At 37.6% G+C, this 23,208-nt stretch overlaps 3 protein-coding genes across 3 annotated transcripts; 1 reads left to right on the top strand and 2 right to left on the bottom strand.

Moving 5' to 3' along the window:
- Positions 1 to 781: 781 nt before the first annotated feature.
- On the top strand, positions 782 to 7,277 carry LOC116033631 (pentatricopeptide repeat-containing protein At1g30610, chloroplastic). The gene is made up of 9 exons (XM_031276389.1): positions 782 to 1,592; positions 2,245 to 2,436; positions 2,920 to 3,001; positions 3,148 to 3,339; positions 3,691 to 3,804; positions 4,403 to 4,493; positions 4,613 to 4,770; positions 5,697 to 6,128; positions 6,877 to 7,277. Exons 1-9 carry the CDS (start codon positions 955 to 957, stop codon positions 7,213 to 7,215), a joined length of 2,238 nt encoding a protein of 745 aa, XP_031132249.1. The 5' UTR covers positions 782 to 954; the 3' UTR covers positions 7,216 to 7,277.
- Positions 7,278 to 10,801: 3,524 nt separating this feature from the next.
- On the bottom strand, positions 10,802 to 11,376 carry LOC116033459 (60S ribosomal protein L14-2-like). The gene has a single exon (XM_031276201.1). The coding sequence runs from the start codon at positions 11,351 to 11,353 to the stop codon at positions 10,949 to 10,951; it is 405 nt and encodes a 134-aa protein (XP_031132061.1). The 5' UTR covers positions 11,354 to 11,376; the 3' UTR covers positions 10,802 to 10,948.
- A 3,450-nt stretch (positions 11,377 to 14,826) lies between these two features.
- On the bottom strand, positions 14,827 to 21,520 carry LOC116031363 (UDP-arabinose 4-epimerase 1-like). The gene is made up of 11 exons (XM_031273540.1): positions 21,317 to 21,520; positions 20,589 to 20,752; positions 20,240 to 20,364; positions 19,204 to 19,317; positions 18,971 to 19,078; positions 18,794 to 18,885; positions 17,855 to 17,996; positions 17,629 to 17,723; positions 16,764 to 16,893; positions 15,619 to 15,763; positions 14,827 to 15,524 (listed from the first exon to the last, which is right to left on the bottom strand). Exons 2-11 carry the CDS (start codon positions 20,647 to 20,649, stop codon positions 15,283 to 15,285), a joined length of 1,254 nt encoding a protein of 417 aa, XP_031129400.1. The 5' UTR covers positions 20,650 to 20,752; positions 21,317 to 21,520; the 3' UTR covers positions 14,827 to 15,282.
- Positions 21,521 to 23,208: the final 1,688 nt, after the last annotated feature.

Here is a 23,208-nt window from a genome sequence, read left to right as displayed (position 1 = left end):
AATTATTTTTATAATAACTTAAGATATATTGTATTGGGTAAATTTTATTTTATTTTAAAAATAAATTAATATTTTTAGATTTTTAGATAATTGAATAACTTAAGATATTGCATTTTTGGATGATTTCTTGGAAAGAAATAGGCCATAAATCAAAGTTGCTATATAAAGTTTCAACTACAGTGTACTGTGTATGTATAGCGGAGTGTACTGTATATGTATAGCGGGGTATTCAGTGTCATTCGATAATGAGATTCCATGAAAATTGATAAACAAAAATTAAATTATTTTTTAAAAATAATAAAATTTACCCAATATAATATCTTAAGTTATTATATTTAATTTAAATATATCGATTTTCATGGAATTTCATCGCCGAACAACTTTGAATATCCCACTATACATACACAGTCGTGCAGTACACTATAACTAAAACATTATATAACAACTTTGATTTCTACCCTATTTCATTGCAATAAATCATTTTCTTCATTAATGAAATAGGGTAAAATCATCCAAAACATTCATATAAATAACATGCATCATTTTTTATTATTTTATTTTTCCATGTCAACAAATTAGATGGGTTACTTGTTAGAAATGGACTAAAAATGCTAGATAAAAAATAATTAGTAGTATAATGACTTAGATGAATCATATTTTAATTCATGGTGCTGGATGAACAATCAGTGTTAGTACATAGGTCTATTTGACCCTTCTGCCAACAAAAAATCAGCTAATTTGACAAGCACCATAGCCTATCCATGGTTAGCTTCACTCTTTCATTTTTTATCTTGTTGCTTTCCCGTCAAAATACCAGCCGTCAATGGACACAAAATCTATTGTTCAGAAGCAGAACAGCTCCCACTGAACTGCTGGAAACTGTACTGCAGGAAGAAAGGAAACGAGGAAGTAGACAAAGGAATTGGACGTCTCATGTTTCTGTGAACAGAAGCAATGGTGTCAGCCATTCTTACGACACAGGCTCTAAACTCACCCTCTTCTTCCATTGAATTTCATTGCATTTTGGGCTCAAATTTCATCCGATGCCCTTGTTTTTCGATTACCGGAAAACCCATTTATGCCATTCCAATCGAGAGATCCAGGCTGAAGAATCAGAGAACGAGTATTGGCCCCGTAAGAATCGCTTGCGCATTGGGTAACGCTATAATCGACAAAAAAGAGCTCGATATCAAGCCTTCTTTCAATGAGTACCTGAAAATTATGGAGTCCGTTAAAGAAAATAAGAAAACGGTTGGTGACCGAAGTGAAAGAGTCGGACAAAAGCGTGATTCTGGGGAACCGGGACGGCAATTGCGTCCTGTGGAAAAGAAAAAGGCCCTCTCAGATTCTATGCCGCCGAATCAGGTGTCTGGCGGTGAGAAAATCCAAATTCAATCGAGAACTGCGAAGAAGCCGCTGTTAAAACCTAATAATGACAACCCTAGAGGTGAAGAAAGAAATAGGGTTGAGCTTATGGAGATGGACAGAGCTGCCTTCAAATCAATGGAAGAGTATGGTGAAGATGATGCTTATGATAAGCTCAGAGTTTCAAAAGCCGAGATGGAAGAGAGAATTCAGATGCTTGCGAGAAAGTGAGTTGTGTTTACCCTTCTCAATATGCACATTGCAAATTTCTTGCTTTGTATAATTATATTGCTTCAAGTAATATGTTAGCTGTGTAAGTTTGGCATCACCACTCACCAGAAGTGCTAATGGTGAGAATGCTTTGATCTTTTGGCATATAAATCTCAGTTATGACTGTAATTATGCCCCAGTATCAATATTTTCAGCAAGTGTGGTTGGTTCAAGAATACTGACATTGCTTAATCTCTTAAAGTAAAAAAGAGTTTTGACATTCTTTATCCATCCTGAGTAACTTGCATTATATTCATGCCATTCCTGGTTCCCCCTATCCATAAAATTACCACCTGGACATGTTGCTTAATCCCAAATTACTGTATTTATAAAAATATTTCTTTTATGGATTTCCCTAAAAGATAAATCTGGACTTTTGGAGATATTAAACTTTATTTCTTATTTTCTTGAATTCTTTGAATCAAGCAAAAGGTCAAAAAACTTGCTTAAAAGCCTTAAGTTTCTTGCTGAAATATTACTGGGTTTAGGGAACTCAATGACTGATACTGTAGTTCTTGGTGCATGTTGCTCAAAATATGTTAATGATCAAGGTGATCATAGAAAACTTAATTTCTGATTGATGGCAATGATTTTTTTTTTTTGTTCCAGTCTGAATGGTGCAGATATTGACATTCCTGAGTGGAAGTTTTCTGAAATGATGCGAAGTGCTAAAATCAGATTTTCAGATCATTCTATGTCAAGGATTATTCAAATATTGGGTAAATTGGGAAATTGGAGGCGAGTACTACAAGTTATTGAATGGATTCAGTCACGTGAGCGCTTCATATCATACAGGATAAGGTATATTTGATCTTTCATCTCCCTACAAATTTTCATAACAAACAATTGATATGCTTGAGTTGTTAAAATTGTGAATTCAGGTTTTAATTTTTTTCACTTGGCGTTTTCCTGGTAATTTTGGTGACTTTCTTCAAGTATTTTCACATATTAAAAATATTTATTTGTGTCTTATACTTGCATATGCATGAAATATTACCACGTGATGTGCATTTTTGGAACATCTCTTTCTGAGGCAAGGATGTCTGTTCTTTGAAGAGTGAAATGTACTCCAGATAAATTATGCAACATTAAATTTTTAAAACCATTGTCTTTAATCTTATTTTCTGTCTAATGTTCATTGACTAAATAGCTTGTGCTACTTTAAATTATACCAAAATATTGCAAAGATTATTTTTCTGATGCCAGCTTCTCTTCTTATCTTAAAGTGTGCAGTTTAGTGCACTTTAAGAAACCTCTGATATTTTTTATTTTTTAATTCTCAAGATATGTTTATAACGCTGCTCTTGATGCACTTGGGAAGGCAAAGAGGCCAGTTGAGGCACTCAATTTGTTTCGTGAAATGCAGGTATTGTGTACAAGGATGGTCAATCAATCAATTATGAACTGTCCATAGTTTTGATATGAACAGTGTTGATATAACATGTTAACTCTGTACTAAATAAATAATCTTAAGCAACTCACATCATTCCCTCTTAAACATCTTTCCTGCAGGAAGATATGTCCTCATACCCAGATCTTGTGTCTTATCACTCTATTGCTGTAACTCTTGGACAAGCAGGACATATGGAGGAACTATTTTATGTGATTGAAAGCATGCGATCTCCACCCAAAAAGAAGTTAAAAACTGGGATTCTTGAGAAGTGGGATCCACGACTAGAGCCAGATAATATCATCTATAATGCTGTAAGTAATTCAAGATTGTTTGGCATTTTAAATCATTCTGGAGCACCTTTGTTAATCTAATTGACCTTTAACCTCAGGTTTTTAAATGTAAAGTCTTGTGAATTTTTCAATGTTTTGCCATTTCATAGTCACTACCTTTGCTTGCATATAAAAAAAAAACAAAAAAAAAAAAAACAGTAGGAAAATGCTAACTTCTTTTTAACCCCATAGGATTGTCTTTGAGAAGTAAATATGTGCTTCAAATAGTTAGGATACTGTACTGGATACCAACTTATCTGTTTCCCACAAAATCCCATTTAGCCTTAAGATTATAAAAATAGAAAATTCTGACATTCTGCTTATTATGTATAGGTCCTAAATGCTTGTGTTAGCTGTAAAAGTTGGGAAGGTGCCCTTTGGGTACTGCAACAGCTGAAGCAGCAGGGGCAGCAGCCTTCTAGTGTAACATATGGGCTAGTAATGGAGGTAATGCTCTCTGGTGAATATTCTTCAGACATCAGTTGGTTGCAAATGAACAGCATGTGGTTTTAAATATTTGAATATTTTATTAAAAATAAATATATAATTATCGGATTATGTATTAATTTGATCATCTTACTGACCACATAGATCAATAGCAAAGAACTGAGATTATATGCGCCTTTTCATTCTTTGCTGTTAGTGTGTGTGTGTGTGTGTGTGTGTGTATATATGCATGTATGTATGTGTGTATTCAACTGCTTCTGCATAATTTTACAGTAGAGAACTAAAATGCCTGAACTGGCTTTCTATATTCCTGCAATATATTGGGTTCATATCTCTTTGTTAAGACTGACTTTTTGAAAATTGTCTGAAGAAATGTCATCATACCTTTTAGCCTTTCAAATTGTGTGCCTTCTAGTCTTCTACTTTTGAGTGACTCCTTTAGTTCTTGTGCTTGGCTATGCTTTTATTTTTTCTCTTTAGTTACTAAAAAATTTTTAAAAGTACGGAGTAAAAATCTCTCTTCACTAGCTGTGTTTGGGTGTGCATTCAATATCTTTGGTTGGCTGACACTTCAAACTGGGTTGTCTATTTTGGGCAGGTCATGCTTGCATGTGGCAAATACAACTTGGTGCACGATTACTTCATAAAATTGCAGAAATCATGTATTCCCAGTGCTTTGACCTATAAAGGTAATCTGGTGCTTCAAATCTAGTTACTTAAGATGTTGCATTGCCTGTTTTAATTATGAAATATTATATATATATATATATATATATTAAAAATTTTAAGTTGTCTTTTCCACCTGCAGTACTAATAAATACGCTTTGGAAAGAAGGTAAAACGGATGAGGCCATACTGGCTGTAGAAGACATGGAAAGACGAGGAATAGTGGGCACTGCTAGTTTGTATTATGATCTTGCTCGTTGTCTTTGTAGTGCAGGAAGGTGCCAGGAGGCGCTAATACAGGTACATTTCGTGTGCTCAGATGTTCTTGGGCTTGTGTCTTTATTTGGCTGGTACACATTGTGACATTTCTTGAGCTTGACTTGGGCTGTATGTTGTTAAATCTTCATGTTGATCTTATTGGGCATTTGTGTAGTTTGTTGAAGGGGTTGTTGGAGGTGGACATTAGATAAGTTCAGCTAATATTCCAGCACCAAGCTTAATTATGATTATTAGTCCCTAAACTGGTTCCAATGGGACAAAATGTTTTGAAAAGAAAATTTCATTGTGATGACTGTCATTGCATTGTCTAGATTCTAGCTAAAGTGGACCCTCTCGATTTTCAATTATATATATATAGAGAGGAAAGTTCGAGTGAGGTTAGGCTCTGATGTAAAAAGTGAGGATTGATATGATCCCTCCATGTGGGTAAATCAATGGTTGAGGGTCCCTAAAAAATAAAGGGAAAAGGGGCAGGGTCATTTTTATAAATATTGCAAACTTAAAAGCTTGTCATAATTATAAAATTGTTCCTGTGTTTTTTTTACTAAAAACCTCAACTAATGATGAACCCTAATTGGGCGGCCCAGATCAGTCCTCACTTTTTACACGGGTTGTTCTCATTTGAACCCACCCCTATATATATATATATATATATACTTGACGAGGCCTAAGGTCATGTTAATTTGTTTTCAAGTGTTAACAACTTAATATGATATGTATTATAGGTTTCATAGAGGATAAAAGTTTTATAAAACATTGCTACACATACACAACAATCACCTTCTGGTAGACTGGTAGGAGACTAGTGAGTGACATTCTGGAAAAGTATGCCCATATACTTCTGGAAAAGACTAGTGTGTTGTATATTTCTTGCCACATACAGGAAGTTTCTTGCACAAAAGAATTCTAACCTTTGAAATCCGTCATATCTTCTCCATTTTGTACAGGTTGACAAAATATGCAAAGTTGCAACAAAGCCTCTAGTGGTGACCTACACTGGTTTAATTCAAGCTTGTATGGATTCTGGGGATGTTCAGAGTGGAGTCTATGTCTTCAACCACATGCACAAGTTTTGCTCACCAAATTTAATAACCTATAATATACTCCTCAAAGCTTACCTTGATCATGAGTTGTTTGAAGAAGCAAAACAATTGTTTCTAGGCTTATTAGAAAATGGAAATCGTATTAGAAATAAATCAGATTGTAAAGATATGGTTTTGCCCGATATCCATTCATTTAACTTGATGTTGGATGGATTTTCTGCTCAGCTAAAGTGGGATGAAGTCGAGTTTATCTACTTACAAATGTTGAAACATGGATACCACTTCAATTCAAAACGCCACCTTCGCATAGTACTACACTCCTGCAATGCTGGAAAGGTATTCTTCTGCCCTATACACTTGCTAATACTCTCCTTCTATACGTCTCAAGATAATGGTTCGTGATTTATGATGCATATCGGAAATTCCTTGGAATAATCTTTAGTTTGTAACTACCTTGAGTATCTTATATCTCTTCTTAAGGTAATTCATTGCTCTCCTATACTGCTTTGCCATTTGCTGTGCTCTGCAAAATAGAATATCCAATACCAACAATTATTCCAGAGTTAATAATAAAAAACAAACATGCATTTTTCTAAATGGGAAAATCAAGAATGCGAAGTACAGGCTCTCATGTGGCAAATTATATCATTGACCAGGGTCTACCTTGCATTGTGGACCTGGGTCCAAAATAACCTTCAGATTATGTACCTACATTTGACATATTATATACCTACCGTTAACAGTTTATGTGTCTGTAGTTACGATTTTATGTGTCTGTAGTTACCATGTTAATATGTTGTCTCCAGTTAACATATGTTGTACCTGCAATTAAGAGTTTATGTGTCTGCAGTTACTATGTTATGTGTCTTCAATTTATTTACAAGCAAACGCATAAGTTTTGGATCAGGGTCCACAATGCAAGGTGGACCTGGTCCATGGTATAACAATTGCCCTCATAACTGACAGGCTATAATATAATTAGCTCTGGTTTGTGCTTAGATGGCCCTTATCCATGTCATGGTTTGTATTTTAGCTGATAAAAGATGCTTATTTACCATCATATCGCACTCCACTTTGTGCTTAGGTGGGAATTTTGGAAGCGACATGGAAGCATTTGGACCAGGCCGATAAGAAACCTCCACCACCCCTAGTCAAAGAAATGTTTCTGGTGTTGTTGGGAAGATGGGATTTTGCTTCTGCCCTTGCCTGTGTTGTTGCTCGGGCGCCTACTGAGTCACAGGTATTTTCCGCCAAGTGCTGGTTACAGTTTTTGAATGGCAACCGCCATCGCATAGAGACAGATAAAATTGTTGCATTGCTACATGAACATGAGCTTAGCATGTGTAGTGGTAGGAGTGAAAATATTTTACTAGAGAATCTAATGGCTTCTTGTAAAGAATTTTTGAGAACTCATAGTGAGTGATATGGCATAGGTTTACTTTGTCACCCTATCTGGTTTATGCAGAAATTCAGTTTCCCCGACTATGATTATGTGACATCCTCACTACCGCTCAGTCACAGAATTTGTGGAAATACTGTTGTGTAAATATTATTTGTTGCTAACAAAAGCATAGAGAAAAGGGCCAAGTTAAACACTTCAACTTATAAAAAAAAATCAAATAAGTCTTATTTGTCAGTAACTACCAAGTTACAAGTAAAATTGACATTCAGGCTGCCGTTAACCACCATCATTCACGAAGAGAAGAAAAAAAAACTACCAAAGCGACTGTCGGTTGTCTTCGCCATGATCGGCAATCGCCATCTTAACGCGACTAGCGCTGATTGCATTTGGAAATTCTAATGATTGTTATTCTCAGTGAATGACCGGTTATTAGACTCAAATGTACTCAAATGACAAGTTCAAGTGCTTAATTATAACTTTTTAAAATTTAAGGGTCTAATTGCTTTTTCATATAAAGTTGAAGGGCTTATTTGACTCTTTTCTTAACAGCATGACCCGGGAATAACGGTGCCATTAGTGGCATCGTTTCCTCAACCAATGATTTTTTTTTATTTTTTTTTTGTGAATATAGAGTTCAAAAATTATAAATATATAGTTCAAAAATTGTATTATAGATTGAAAAATTGTATTATACTGTTAATATAGAGCTTTGTAATTGTGAATAATAAGTTCTTTAATTGTGAATATAGAGTTCTGTAATTGTGAATATTAAGTTCAAAAATTGTGAATATAGAGTTTAAAAATTATGAATATAGAGTTCTGCAATTGTGAATATTGAGTTATGTTATTTTGTATATTGAGATATAAAATTGTGAATATAGATGAACGAATTTTGAAGACAAATGGCAAAGAATGAAGCAAATTATTATTATTATTATTATTATTATTATTATTATTATTATTATTATTTTAAATTCAGATGGTGTCGTTTTGAAGCAAAACAACGTCGTTTTTTACTCGAGTCCATGGCATAACAACCGGTGCATGCTTTTACCTAATTTTTTTAAAAAAATATATAATAATGTGTGTTAACAAATAAGGTTCACGGTGTTGGGGGTGATATTCACTTGGTCCTTGAATTAGTCACTTGAACCATGCTATATTATATCTAATGAGTTTTACGCTTGGTCTATGAGCAATAACGGATTACCTAGTTCATATGTCCATGTTAACCTAGACTTATGAGGTTTGAGCTTAGACTCGCTAGTACACGTTTAAGAAATTATTAGATTTTTATCACGATTGGACTAAGAGAATAAGGAAATGATAAGTAGCCAAAGACCTTGTGGTCTAGTGGCACCTGGTGTCCCGATTTACACTCTCACATGAATGATGGGAATGAGTTCGAGTTTCAGTGGAGTCAACTGTTGACTCTTTGTGCTTCAGATGATAAGTATCGAATAAGAAAATCATGTTGGGGGTTAAGACCTTGGCCACTTGGGATTAGCCTGATCAGCCCAAGGTCAAACTTATTAGCAATGAAGTGAACTACTGAATTGCCATCTAGCGACGTGGCAATTCATTATTCAATTACAATTCTTCAAAAATTATTAAATTACAAAAAAAAAAATCTCACTTAATCATTTTTCGTCGGATTTGGATTAAAAATAAAACAAATATTAAATATTAAATATAACTCACACACCCCCTCAAGCACAAGGTGGGAAGGCACCCACGTTTAGCTTGCCTCGGAGATCCATAAAACGCGGAGCTGGTAGCGGATTTGTGAAGACGTCAGCTAACTGATCTTTGGTAGACACAAAATTGACAACAAAATCCCCAGAAACAAATTTATCCCAGACAAAATGATAGTCGATCTCCACATGCTTGGTACGGGCATGAAAAACCGGATTAGCCGCGAAGTAAGTGGCCCCAAGATTGTCACACCATAGAGTAGTTGGTTTGCTGGTATGTAGATCGAGTTCGCGTAATAATGAAACAATCCACGTTACCTCGGCTGCCACATCTGCGAGACCCTTATATTCTACTTCAGTTGAGGAACGTGCCACTGTGCGCAGCTTGCGTGAAACCCAGGAAATGAGGTTAGAACCCAAGAACACTGCGTAACCACTGGTTGACTTCCTGTCCTCTGGACACCCAGCCCAGTCCGAGTCGGAATAAGCATGAATGTCAGAGGTCGGTGACGCGGTGAGCCGCGCCGTAAGCCGTAGTGCATAGTGCCCCGAACATGATGCAAAACACGCTTGAGTAATCCCCAATGATCATCAGTCGGGCTGTGCATACACTGACACAAACAATTCACCGCAAAGGAAAGATCTGGGCGAGTAATTGTGAGATATTTAAGAGCTCCCACTAGACGGCGATACTGCGTGGGATTTTCAAATAGTTGAGCTAACGGGTTGATTGCCTGTGTTACAGCCGCTGGAGTAGCTAGAGGCTTGCAATCAGACATCCCTGCTCGAGTCAAAATATCTTTCATATAGCGGCGCTGACTTAGGATGAGACCACTACTGACTTGAAGAGTTTCGATGCCGAGAAAGAACGTTGGCTTGCCTAGGTCGCTAATCTTGAAGGTGGTGGATAACCGGCGAAGAAGTGTATCAATAAGGGTGGAGTCATTGTCCAGCATGATTATGTCATCAATGTACACCAGTAAGAATACCCTTGAGGTGCCAGTAGTGTAATGAAAGAGAGATACATCCGTCTTGGACCCCTTGAACCTCACCGAGATTAAGTAATCATGTAGCCGCTTAAACCACGCTTGCGGTGCCTGCTTGAGTCCGTAGAGAGACCGCTGTAGGTGACAGACGTGATCCGGGTGTACAGGATCCTCATACCCACGTGGGATCAACTAAAGTATTGAGAGCATAGAAGAGTTCGTTCGCTCCTTGAGTCATGTGCCTGAGCCGCATATTATGTCCTCGTTCAGGAGGTTGAGTTTATCCTCGTTCAGGAGGTTGAGTGTGACTCGGGACAGCACTAGAGGTGACAGCAACTGGTGGCCCCTCTAGAGCCAAGTGAGGAGGTTCCTGAGCTACGGGCATTAACACTGTGTGTTGTGGACCTGTGACCACGGCACCCGATCCCCACGGTGGGGTTGTTTCAGTTTGTTTCTGTATGCCCTGTAAAGAGGACTCGGCAAATGGGAAAACAGATTCATCAAACCTGACCTACCAACAGATGAAGGTCTTTCCAGTGGTTAGATCCATGCAACGGTAACCCCTATATGACGGTGGGTAACCTAGGAAGACACTCTGTGTCGATCGATATTCTATCTTGTGCCGGTTGTAAGGCCGTAGATGGTGATTTGTAGCAACGACACCTGAAGACTCGTAGGAATGTGTATGTTGGTGGTGACTTGTATAGACGGTAATCTGGACTATCGAACTGAATTGCAGACGAGGGTAAGGAGTTTATAAGGTGAGTGGTTGTTTCAAAAGCAAAGTCCCAATATTGCTGTGGGACCGAGCTTTCTGCAAGAAGAGCTAGATCGGTTTCGACTATATGTCTGTTCCAGCGCTCGACTCGCCCATTCTGCTCATGTGTGTAGGCGCAAGATTTTTTATTTTTATTTTTTTGCGTTAAAATCTCAAATTACTATTCAGGTAATTGAAAAAGACAAAAAAAGCACACGTCTTTGCTTTAAGGAAAAAAATTGAAACTTCCAAATAAACAACACAAACTCAAAGCTTAGTGTAGCTAATATCTCTCTCTATATCAAAAGTCCGGGTTATCAGGTAGTGCTTTCCTTCTTAAGCTTGGCAAGCTCCTGTCTCACAACTCCAGTTCTCTTGATTTTTGCCAGCATAATCTTAAACCTGTCAAAGTCATTGAGGCAAGCCCTCCTCTTTTGCACGATCAACTTCCTCCCCCATGAGCTGTTCTCCCACTTGTTCTTCACATCAGCAGCCTCCATAGCAGCTACCAAAGTCTTCTTTTTTGGCACTCTTTTAATGTCAATTGTGATGTCTGTGAGTGTAAGCCTCTTAAAGTTCATCTGGCTCCTAACCATGTCTGGAGCATCAACAAGTGCGCTGTTTTGATCAATAACATCGACAATGACGACAAGCTTGCCATAGTCCTTTCCGTAGTTGACAAGGGCAACCCTCCCGATCTCCATGTACCTCTTGAACGGCATTTTAGGCAATCCGAATGAGCAAAACGAGGCGATGCAAGCTGTGCTGAGGCCTGTGTAGGCGCAAGATTGCCTATGATTAATCGTGATGGATTCGAAGGTTTTATGTAACCGGTGGTATTCACCCCCTAAGTCGGACTGTATAGATTTGATAGAACGCGAAAACCAGCGTTCTACCATCACGCGAAACAATTCAAAAGTTTTATAAATGTTTGATTTTAACCGTAAGGGGTAAAACCAGCAAAAACCTGTGTGGTCATCCACAAATAATACAAAATATCTAAAACCAGAAACATAAATAATAGGTGCAGGACCCCAAATATCCATGTACAATAAGTCTAAAACATTATCACTTGAAGAAATAACCATATCTAATGGAAAACGACTTGATTTGCCCATTTGACAGGCGGAACACATTCTTGACGAACTGACGTTATTTGTAGTGACGGGACAACTTGGAAGGACCTGATTTAGGACTTGAGCGTGTGGATGACCCAATCTGTATGGTTTTATGCTCGGGCGCTCAAAAAGGCCAAATGGCACCGTGGGACCGACAACCTGTATAAGCCTCCCACGGTTGGTCCTTTAAGAAGAACCGCTTTGGTGGTGTTGTCCTTCACGACAAAAAAATTGTTATGAAATTCAAAAAAGACATCGTTTTCATTAGTGAAACAATGCACAGATAACAACGGAACTGACAGATTAGGTACATGTAATATATTTGATAAACAGAGAGATCTAGACACAGTAGGAAATGTTGCATGACTGGTATTGGAAATACCTAGACCTGTGTCATTGGCGACTCTCAACACATCGCTTCCAGTTTAGTCTTCGGACTTTTCCATCATCGTGACATCGAGAGTGGCGTGGGTCGAAGCTCCTGTATCCGGGTACCATGCATCAACCGGGTGGGAAGCCGATTCACTGCCGGAGACTGCCACATGCGTCTGCGGAGGAGGTTGACCAGCGTATCACCGGAAGTAGTACACGGCAGTGTGGCCGTGGGAATGGCAGATCTGACATCGGGGGCTTCCACCGCCACCGCGACCACCGCGTCCTCGTCCACCGCGACCTCGCTGTTGTCCCACCGGTCGAACTCTACCGACCGCCATAATCACCATCTCCATTCTGTCGCCGACGCCGTGGGGGAACTGTCGGCAACCGCCTCAGTGCTCGGTGAGAAATCGTCTGCAAATATAAATTCCTGCGCCTGGAGGAAATCCGAGAGTTAAGGGATAGTGACGGGAGTACCTGGCACTCTGAGAGAAGCGACCATGGCCCAGAACTCCGGCCGTAATCCCTTGAACACGTATAGGTTCTGTTAGTCGAGGGATACGGGGCAACCAGCCAACGCGAGATTCTCGACCAGTAGTTGAGTCGTCCAAGGTATTCCGCCGGTGTACTGTTGTCCTGACGGAGGGACTGGAATCGGGCGAGCAGATTTAGACAGCGTGCGCAGGTGGAGGAGTCTAAAGCCGCGATGATGGAACTCCAGACTTCGCGAGCGGTGTTGCGGCCGACGGCGAGGTACATCACCTCGTCGGAAAGCGACGAGAAGAGTAGAGAAAGGATCGATTGATCCTGCTGCACCCACGTTGCATAGGCCAGATTCGACGATGTAGTCGTAGCTGCTGCTGTGCCGCCGAAGTTGCTGCCGGAGATAGCCGGTGTAGTGAGGGTGGCCGGCGGACATGGGATGCCGCCATCTACGTAGCCGAGAAAGCCCTGGCCCTTGAAGAAGGGAACCAGTTGTGTGCGCCAAAACAGATAATTGCGAGCTATTAATTTTATCGAAACAAAATTATGGGCACTAGAGAGGGAATTCGTGGTGGTGATCGGAGCAGTCACGGTGGCCGTGACCGTGTGCTCGTAAGAATGGGTAGACATCGGTTAGGGAAAGGAAGAGAGAGAGGAGAGAGTCACCTAACGCTAACTGATACCAGATGAGAATTCAAATAGTATGATTAAACTCAAGATTGTTACAAGAGAGTCCTATATCACTAAGGACACCTAAAATCATCCTAAACTATAGGGAGGTTACAGAGAATGATTCTACACCACACAACTCACCAGCCATACACTAATACAACAAATAATAAATATTAAATATAACTCACATTTAACATATTTTTCATGTATTTGAATAAAATTTTAAATTAAAATAAATAAATAAGACAAAGTTAAAATATATAAGTAAATGATTTAAAAATAATTAACTAAGACAAATGCAATAAGTTAACATTTCCTCCAAAAATATTAAATGTAGATTCCTACGAGGGATAGGAATTTACATTCCCCTCCAAAAATATTAAAAGATTAAATGACATTCCAAAAATCTTGTGATCAAGTGGCATGAAATGACCTATTCTAAATAGGAGGTCTTAGGTTCAAGCCTCAGTAGAGTTAATAATAACTATTTTACCAAACAGGCCACCATGAACCAAATTCCCCCAAAATGTTTTTAATCTATAGGCCTCATTTGCAAAAACTCCACTTTCACCAACAACAAAGTAGAAACTTTTGGAATGGCATAATCCATACACTTCTATGATTTTCCTCTTCTGAGTGCTGGCCTGCTAGGGCGTAGGCGGAAAATTATACCGTGCACCATGGTGCACATAACAATGTACACCACGTACGTAAACGACGTCGTTTTGAACATTGTAAACTAATCGTCCGTTTTTTTGAAAATCACGTTTCCTGGTTCGGCCGTCTGTATTTATGTTAATATTCTGTGTATCCTAGGCAACAATTCTGTGTATTCTAGGCAACCGTTCTGTGTATTCATGTTAGTAACACATGTTGTGATGCGTTTGTGCATTCGAATCTTTAGGAGGATGAATTCTGTGTATTTTGTGTCAATATTCTGTGTATTCTGGGCAAACATTCTGTGTATTCTAGACAAACGTTTTGTGTATTCTAGATAATGATTATGCGTATTATAAATAATGAATTTCCTAGAGTCATTCGCGTCCACGTCTACTAACATCTATGTATTTTGTGTCAATATTCTCTGTATTCTGGGCAAACATTATGTGTATTCTAGGCAAACGTTCTGTGTATTATAGATAATGATTATGTGTGTTATAGATAATGAATTTCCTGGAGTCATTCGCGTCCGCGTCCACTAACAGCGAAATGACGTCGTTTACGTTCATGGTGCATATTGCTATGTGCACCGTGGTGCAAGGTATAACGATTGGGCGCAGGCTATGGCACCAAACTCAACTAAATTATTATCTCATAATTATTCAATTTTTTTCATAACGAGAAGTCCACCATTCCACCACCACTACCTATACGACAAGCTCAATCGAAAAGATGTTACACAATCAAATTAAAATCATGTTCTACCACTCAACCAACCAAGCCAATAAATGAATTATGTAATGCCCAAAAAATTAAAAAGGGGAAAAAGAGCTTAAATGACTTTCAAAATGGCAAACACAGAAGTACAAACAAAAATAAAAGCCACATTTTATGTAAACCATTTCATGATGCTTATTACTCTGTATATTAATATATATATATCTCATGATGTTATGAATCTCAATATAGATCTCATCATCATATTTACTAATACAGAAATGTATACTCTTCAACTTGCGTTATATCAAAACGCATGTATATTTCACTAGTATAACAATGAATGGATAAATAAGCTGCCTGAGCTTCTACCTACATGCTTTACTAATACCCTCACTATGTTTACTACCTATAGGCTATAGGTGTGAAAGAATAAATATTGAACTCAACCCTAACCCCACACATCTATGGTATATATAATAAGACTATAGCGAATAAAGAAAGCTCTTGCCATGAATGGGGTACTGCAAAATATCGATGCTAGATCACTAGATCAGCAAAAACTGATGTGTATAGTGTGTATGTATGGTGTTCTTGTCAATGTTCCGCGATTAATCTATGGATTATTATGAAGCCATTGCTCGAGGTGATCCATAGCCATTGTGATGCGACTTCTGCCACCTCCACGCGATCTGCAAACTCTTTTGAAGATCAGTGTGCTTTGCTGTCCAGTTTAGTTCAAGCCTGATCTTGGTTGGATCACTGTATACTTCTGCGTAATCACCTGGTCGGCGAGGAAGGTAGTCGACCTTAATTGGTACCCCCGTTGCTTTCTTACAGGCATCCACAAACTCCTTCACGGATCTACCTGTTCTCGAGATTTAAAAAAAAAAAAAAAAAAAAAACGTGACTTGACGATCTCTGAGCAATCACAACACATTATAGAATGGGGGAAAAACTACCTCTCCCAGTGCCCACATTGTAGATTCCAACATTCCCAGGAGTTGCCTTCTCTAGTGCTTTGACATGCGCGTCTACAAGATCAGTAACGTCAATATAATCCCTAATGCATGTCCCATCTGGTGTCTTATAGTCCGTTCCTTTAACCTGCATCACAGCATCTGACAAGTTAGGATTCATATACAGTAAGGGTGTGTTTGGTTGGTGGGTTTAGGCATAAGGAATGGGTATGAAAGTGATTGTTTGTGTTTGGTTGATAGGTTCTGTGAATGCTACTATGTGTTTGGAATACCCCATTAATGACAAAACTCATACCCTTATTAAATAAGGGTTTCATCTCCCTTCCTCTTTTCTTCCTCAACTATTAATAATCATTCCCATTCCACCCAATTACCAAACATGTTAAATACTTTCACCAAAACCCATTACCAAGTATTTGATACCCATTCCGATTCCGATTCCCATGTGCGAACCAAACGCACCCTAAGTTCTACACATCCACTTTACATATATTATTGTTGAAGAGTTCCACATTGAAAAAATAAAAGAATATATATATATATATATATATATATATATATATATATATATATATCAGTTTATAAGGCCATGGTTTAGACTACTTAATCGATTGGATTCAATCTTTTAGTGTGGTTCGGCCTATGTGTATTATAGGCCAATTGAGTGACCTTGACCCAATTTTAAATTTAACATGATATCAGAGCCTGTTTGGTCCACTTTGTGTTCAATCAGTTGTCTATTCGTTGTATTGGTGGCGTCCAAGCTTTCATTTTAGAGGGAGGGTCCATTTAAAGTAGTCAACAGGTTATATTCAAAATGGCCCAACTGTCCACTTGAGGTGGGGGCAATCATTATTGCATGGACCAAAAATAAAATGTACATTATTTTTGTACTGAAGGTACATTATTTTTATACTGTAGGTACATTATTTTAGGGTACATTATTTTTGTACTGAAGGTACATTATTTGATATGTACTATCAAATAATATACTTACAGTACAAAAATAATGTACCTTCAGTACAAAAATAATGTACTTTTTACTTTTGGTCCACACAGCTGTGTGGACCATGGTCCATGCAATAATTTGACACTCTAGTAGTGAGGTAGTAGAATTATGAACGGACCTTAAGCCCAGGAATGATTCCTCGAGCTGCATCAAAGCAAGCACCTGATATCCTCCCATGTTCACGAAGCTCAGGACGTGGAGCTTCTCCTAACCTTCCCTCTGGATCTGAGCCAATTACATTGAAGTATCTGAAAATTCAAACATGAATTTGATGTTACTAGATGGGATGATCAAATTACTTTAATGATATATATAATAAATGCATAAACATGGTCATATTTAATCATGACAGCAAGTGCTGCTTACATCATCATATTTGCCTCCTTATCAATTCAAAAATAAAGATCCAAATAATAAATAATAGAGTATATTGTCACTGCTACATTTAGTCCTAAAATTTCAATTTAATCAGTCGTGGTCCTTCAACTTTCAAATTTAACCACCCATGGTCCTTCAACTTTGAAATTTTTAACCGTCCCTACTCCTAAATTTGTCCTTACTTAAACTAACGGAAGGACAGGTGATTAAATTTGAAGGTTGAAGGGTCATAGGTGATTAAATTCAAAGTTTAGGACTAAACATGGCGGTGCTATTATACACAGAAGACCCCAGCTGGTATTAACTCTAAATAATAATATACACAAGTACTATGAATCAAGTTCTAGCATAAATTAAAAAAATATGGCTCCTTTAGAGATGCAAATTTTGGAAATGTGAGATACAGATACCACTCTAATGTAATGCAAAAGCTGTGAACTAAACAGCACAGGGCCTCACAATAACATGGTAGAATCACATCTCTTTAATTGGAAAGTAACCGAGTAAACATAAAGGCCAAGCACCTTTGTACTACCACCACATCAAGGAAAATAAATAACTAAAAGGAGAACTAATACAAAAGTAAGGAAATATTGAAGACCAACCTCAAAATCATGACAGCCATCTTTGAATTTTTATGAAAATCAAGAATAATATCCTCAGCCATTTTCTTAGCTTTCCCATATGGGTTGATTGGGAGCTGGAATGAGACATATAAAGGCTCAGCCATTCAGAAATGTTCCCATATACTAGCTCCGAGAAAAAAAGAAAAAAAAGTAACATTCATAACAGGCCAGTATAACATATGCAAATATAGAGTTAACATTTCACCTGTGGTGTTTCTTCTGTAATGGGCATCATTTCAGGCTCTCCATATGTAGCACATGTACTTGAATAAATCAAAGTAGGGACTCTGTGTGCTGCCATAGCCTCTAACACAACAAGGGTATTTGATGTGATGTTATGGTAATACCTGATTTGACACAAAAGATTATACATAAGATGTAGAATGTAGCAAAGTAACAGTAACCCCAAGATATCAGAAACCCAGAGTTAAAGATAAAATCATGTCACTTACTCACTTCTAATAGTCAGTGGTAAATTATACTCTTTAAATAGGAAAGTTATATTCTTTAAATACTACTACAAAACTTTACAATCAGAAGAAACAACAAAAATCAAAGCCAAGAAAAGAAGAAAAAAAAAGTATATAATTTATATCGTAATAAATAAATTTTAAGCTTTGGTGGAAAATATCCATATTCCAAACAACTGTGCCTAACCTTTCAAATTTGGCAATTTCATACCAAATTTAAAACTTCTATGCAATTTTATTGAATTTTACTATTCAACTTAGAAAAGATCGATCCAATCTCAATGCTTCATATATAGCCAATTACAAGGTACTAGATTTGGTTCCAACTAATAGAAAAGTTTTCTGGGTCAGGTTGAATTGTTTTTTTATCTAGGCGACTAGGCTAGATAGTAAAATTGGTTAAGATTGTGCAAACGTTTCAAATTTGGTATGAAATTTCCAAATTTAAAAGGTTTGAATATAATTGTTACAAGGTACAAAGGTTTTGATTCTTTTTTCACCAAAAAGCCAAAGATTAATGTACTTAGTATAATTAGCACTCAAAAACTATGAAAAAAACAATAAACTAAAGAAGTACATCTTTTTTTTTACTACAAGTCAACAAAATGCTGAACTGTAATGGTTGCTGTAATAAAATTTGAAAAAATAAAAATAAAAAATTACGGAGTTCTTACTTTAGTGGATCAAGGGTACTCTCACCAACATATGCTACAGCTGCAAAATGCATCACAGCATCAAATGCATTCTGAGAAAATATCTCATGTACCTGAATTCCAATAGTTAGTGTAACAAGTTATTTATAGATTTCATTTGCATAACAAAGATTAATTGAATATGAGCAAACAGGATACCGCTTTTGCATCTCCAAGGTCGGCATATATAAATTGAAGCCTTCCAGGCTCTGGAAATAGTGCTTGTAAGATTTTTATAGCACCTAGGTTTCCCCGTGAGAGGTTGTCCTGTTATGTGAGAGAATCTTGTTATCTAAAAACTTCTGCACAAGTAAACTCTACAAAATACAGTATTACAGTCTCTATAAGCAATTACAGAAGAGCCTCTTCAAACAGTTGGAAAGACGAATTACCACTATAGTCACACGATATGAGTCCTTTAGAAGTCTTAATGCAGCATGTGAACCAATATACCCCGCACCTCCGGTAACTAAGACATGAGTAACACCTGGTTCATGATGAGAAAACTGGGAAACAAAAGAAAAATCAGAAATACAATGGAATAGCTTCTAAACTATAAAAAGCTTGATTGAGGATGGGGAAGAGAGAGCTTTTGAGCTTGACCTTAGTTAAAATAGAGGATCCAATTATGTAGAAAAGTATCAATGGAAATAGAGAACCTTAAACTTTCAGAAAATTGAGTTTTTCCTTGGAAATAATTTCAACTAAATAAACCAAAATAAAACAATGCAAAAAAGAAGTAAACAATATCTTTCTAGTTGCCAAAGAATAACATACAATGACAAAAATGTTTGTCTTCTAATCCGTACCTAAGACTAAAAGTTCAGATAAAGACACAACATTTCAAACACATGATAATTTCCCACAAAGCTAAACAAGTGGTCCATTAGGAAACTTGTCACTACAAGCCAAAAAAACAGATCTTAACTTGGTTGTATATGCATCACTGGAGAGTTGAAAACTGCTAAATTATAACTGAAAAAGCAAAGGTGCCAAACCTATGAAAAACAAATTGCCCGTACTATATACAAACACCCAGGCCAAAAGCCCAAAATAGAAAAGAATCAAGGATTCACACACTCAAGAAACTGCCATAAATATAGGAATTATGATGTAGTTTTCTAAAACTTATTGAGGCATACTACCAATATAATGGATGATAAAAATACTCTTATAGTGTATTTGAATGGGGGGAAAGAAAATAGGGTGGAAAATTATTTTGGCACAGATACACTCCCTTCTTTTTATTTGATGGAACGGATTCAAAACTTGAAAACATTCACAAAGGGATCCTTACAATGCTTGATATCAAGTGATGAATTCTTGAGGAATACAAGTATAACATAGTAAGACGTATTCCAAGCATGTTAAGTCACTTGAGGGATATAAAAAACAGTAACATGTAAAGAGTGGGAATCAGGGAGTTACCGGGCTTGGAGGGTTGAAAGTTGGGGATTGCTTGAGCATAAGGATGCACAATGCTGTCAAGAGAGCAGCCATAAGAATTTTTCCAACAAAATTGCTCTTCTTCTTTGGATCCAAGTACTCCATACCTAGCACATAACCCAGAAGAAGAAAATCACTTGTCAAAATCTAGGTTAACTACAATTCATTACAATTAGGAAACATGTAATCAAAGAAATTGACTTAATTCATGCAATTAGAAATACTATGATAAAACAACAAATGAGTTTCTCCACGATGAGAAAACAGGTTACAGAAGTACATGTGTGTGTGGTATAGATACATCCATCTATATAACAAGTAGAAAGCTAACCTCCCAAAGGTATAGATCTATTAGGCCTTGGCTGAGCTCTAGTTCTTGTCAAGTTTAGCATTGGAGAAGCTCTTCAATGCTAAAATAATTACGCCTTAGGGATAGAAACACAATTGCTTATTAATTGTGAGATACACCTCCCTCAATGTGAAATTGATATCAATCTGCAATTGTAAACAAACATTATAGAGTACTGATTCTTGGCCATGATTAGTCATTTGAATAATAATGAAAATTCAAACAGAGAAAAAAAAAAAAAAAAAAAAAAAAAAAAAAAACAGGGCCCAGCATAAAAAGATAGGCATAATTCTTCGAATCCAATAGCTGATCAAATAAGCTTGAACAGCTCATACTAAGCATCAAATGAAATATAAAAAGGAGACCATAGATTGAAGGAGAAGCTTTCAATTTTTTATTTATTTTAAAGATCTAATTAGAAGCAGCAACAGGGAACAAAACTGAAATTAATCCCCTAAGGGGAAAAAAGCATAAGTTGCACTGTCAAAATGAAAAAGAAATACTAAATAGTTACTACTCTTTAGGGGAAAACAAATGAGTAGTAAGAAAGCCCCACAAAGCGAGATAAACATCAGAGGAATGATAAAAACGTCCATTCATTTATAGACACACAGAAGCCATGTTTGATCTTTTTACGAGTATATTTAAGGGTGCATTTGGGTGATCGTAAGATCTATAGAAGGGAACAAAAAGCAATAAAGGAAACGCACAGAGTCTACGACGACTTCTTCTTCTTCAACGCATTCTTCCACTTCCAAAAAACAAGAAACCGAATCAACGAAGCAGCCAAAGTCTGTGTTCAGGAGAAGAACAGAGAGACAGACAGAGAGAGAGAGAGAGAGAGAGAGGGAGAGGAGGAACTGAGGAAGGCAATGGCGTTGGAGTTTGGACTGGTCTGGTCTGTGTCTGGCCTCCGCTTCGCTTTACTTTTTTTTTTTTGGAATTTAAATAAAATGAAAAAATTTTACTTTTTTTTTTAAAACAACATAATAACATTCATTAACATAAGTCCAAAACCAAAGCATTACAAATGATAGGTGGAGGGTCGAAAAACCACTCCGAGTAATCAGGCGATGAACTAGACTGTCTTGCAAGAACATGAGCAGTCTGGTTCGCTGATCTTCTAGTAAAGGAAATAAACACATTACAGAAATCATGCAATAGATGTTTGATATCTTCAACAATGAGATGAAATGAAGACTCTCCGCCCTTGGATTTTAGGCACTGGACTACCTGCAAAGAATCAGATTCTACATGGACATTGTCAAAGTTGTGCGATTTCAGCCAGCTCAGAGCTTCCCGTATGGCTACCGCCTCTGCTTCCCTGGGTGTGAAGTTACCCCTCCACTGAGCGCCACGTGCTGCCACAAACTTTCCTTCCTCATCTCGGATGACACTGCCGAGACCCATTGCTGCTTCTTGTATGTTGATTGCAGCATCAACATTCATCTTCAACATTCCCGTTTGTGGCTTCGTCCACTTTTGATTCATATTAGGAGCTGTTTGGCTTACCACTGCATGCATCTTCGTAGCATCTCTCCAGGCATCTAGGAAGTTTTTTGCATTATAAATGAGCCGCTGGCTATGAATGACATTTTTGCTATTCCAAACCCTCTCATTTCTTTGCTTCCAAATTTCCCAACAGATAATCACAAAGAAGCTCTGTTGTGCTTTATCCATTGATTCCATGATTTGATTGACCCACACCGGGAATGGGATTCCCGAAGCCTCTCCCACTTGATATCCCGATTGCCGCCAAATAGACCTCGCATAGCTACACTCCACCAGCAGGTGGGCAATCGACTCATCAGCATGATCACATATCAGACAATCAGCAAGACAATCTACTTTCCTTCTACGGAGGAAGTCCCTAGTTGGTAAGCTGTTGGTGCATGCCTGCCATAGAAAGACCTTAACTTTAGGTGGAATATGCAGTTGCCACATTCTGGTCTAGGTTTGAGAGTCTGCTTCTTGGAGTTCCCCTCTAATAGCCTTATAACAACTTTTTACAGAGAAACAACCATTATCATCCGGAGCCCAGATCACTTTGTCACAGAATTGCTGCTTTGTCAAAGGAATACTCATGATCAGATCGGCATCCCTTTGCGTGAATATCTCTCTAATGGCTTCCTCATCCCATTTATCTTCCCCTGTCACCATTAGGTCTGCAACTCTCGCCTCTTCCATAAATGGATATGGGAATGACTCAATTCTTGGGTTTAACTTATCCGGGAGCCAGTCGTCCTTCCATATCTTAATCTGATTGCCAGTGCCCACACGCCATCTGCAATGCTTTCTTATTATTTCCTGCGTGTGAATCAAACTGCTCCAAATGAATGAAGGATTTGTGCCCAAATTTGCCTCCAGAAATGACGAACCAGGATAATAACGAGCCTTCAAAATTCTAGCTGCAAGAGAATTAGGATTATTTATGAGCCTCCATGATTGTTTTGAGAGCATAGCCAAATTAAAGTCCCTAAGGCTTCTAAAACCCAGCCTTCTCCACCTCTTAGGATAGCACAATTTGCCCCAAGCCTTCCAATGAATACCCTTATTCTCCCTCCTACCTCCCTTCCACCAGAAAGAGTTCATTATTACTTTT

This window comes from Ipomoea triloba, chromosome 10 (genome assembly GCF_003576645.1).
Source record: "Ipomoea triloba cultivar NCNSP0323 chromosome 10, ASM357664v1".
Lineage (NCBI taxonomy): Eukaryota > Viridiplantae > Streptophyta > Magnoliopsida > Solanales > Convolvulaceae > Ipomoea > Ipomoea triloba.
The sequence above is the reverse complement of the archived record's forward strand: the minus strand, read 5'-3'. Positions and strand labels throughout refer to the sequence as shown.

Excerpts from the sequence above, each read along its gene's own strand:
- LOC116031363 (XM_031273540.1), bottom strand. The coding sequence starts at position 20,649 with ATGCTAAACTTGACAAGAACTAGAGCTCAGCCAAGGCCTAATAGATCT. Across the intron at positions 15,764-16,763 it reads GAATCATTCCTGGGCTTAAG|GTTAAAGGAACGGACTATAA; the intron begins GTCCGTTCATAA and ends GCTGTGATGCAG. Across the intron at positions 15,525-15,618 it reads CAATGTGGGCACTGGGAGAG|GTAGATCCGTGAAGGAGTTT; the intron begins GTAGTTTTTCCC and ends TCTCGAGAACAG.
- LOC116033459 (XM_031276201.1), bottom strand. The coding sequence starts at position 11,353 with ATGCCGTTCAAGAGGTACATGGAGATCGGGAGGGTTGCCCTTGTCAAC.
- LOC116033631 (XM_031276389.1), top strand. The coding sequence starts at position 955 with ATGGTGTCAGCCATTCTTACGACACAGGCTCTAAACTCACCCTCTTCT. Across the intron at positions 3,002-3,147 it reads ATTTGTTTCGTGAAATGCAG|GAAGATATGTCCTCATACCC; the intron begins GTATTGTGTACA and ends TCTTTCCTGCAG. Across the intron at positions 6,129-6,876 it reads ACTCCTGCAATGCTGGAAAG|GTGGGAATTTTGGAAGCGAC; the intron begins GTATTCTTCTGC and ends CTTTGTGCTTAG.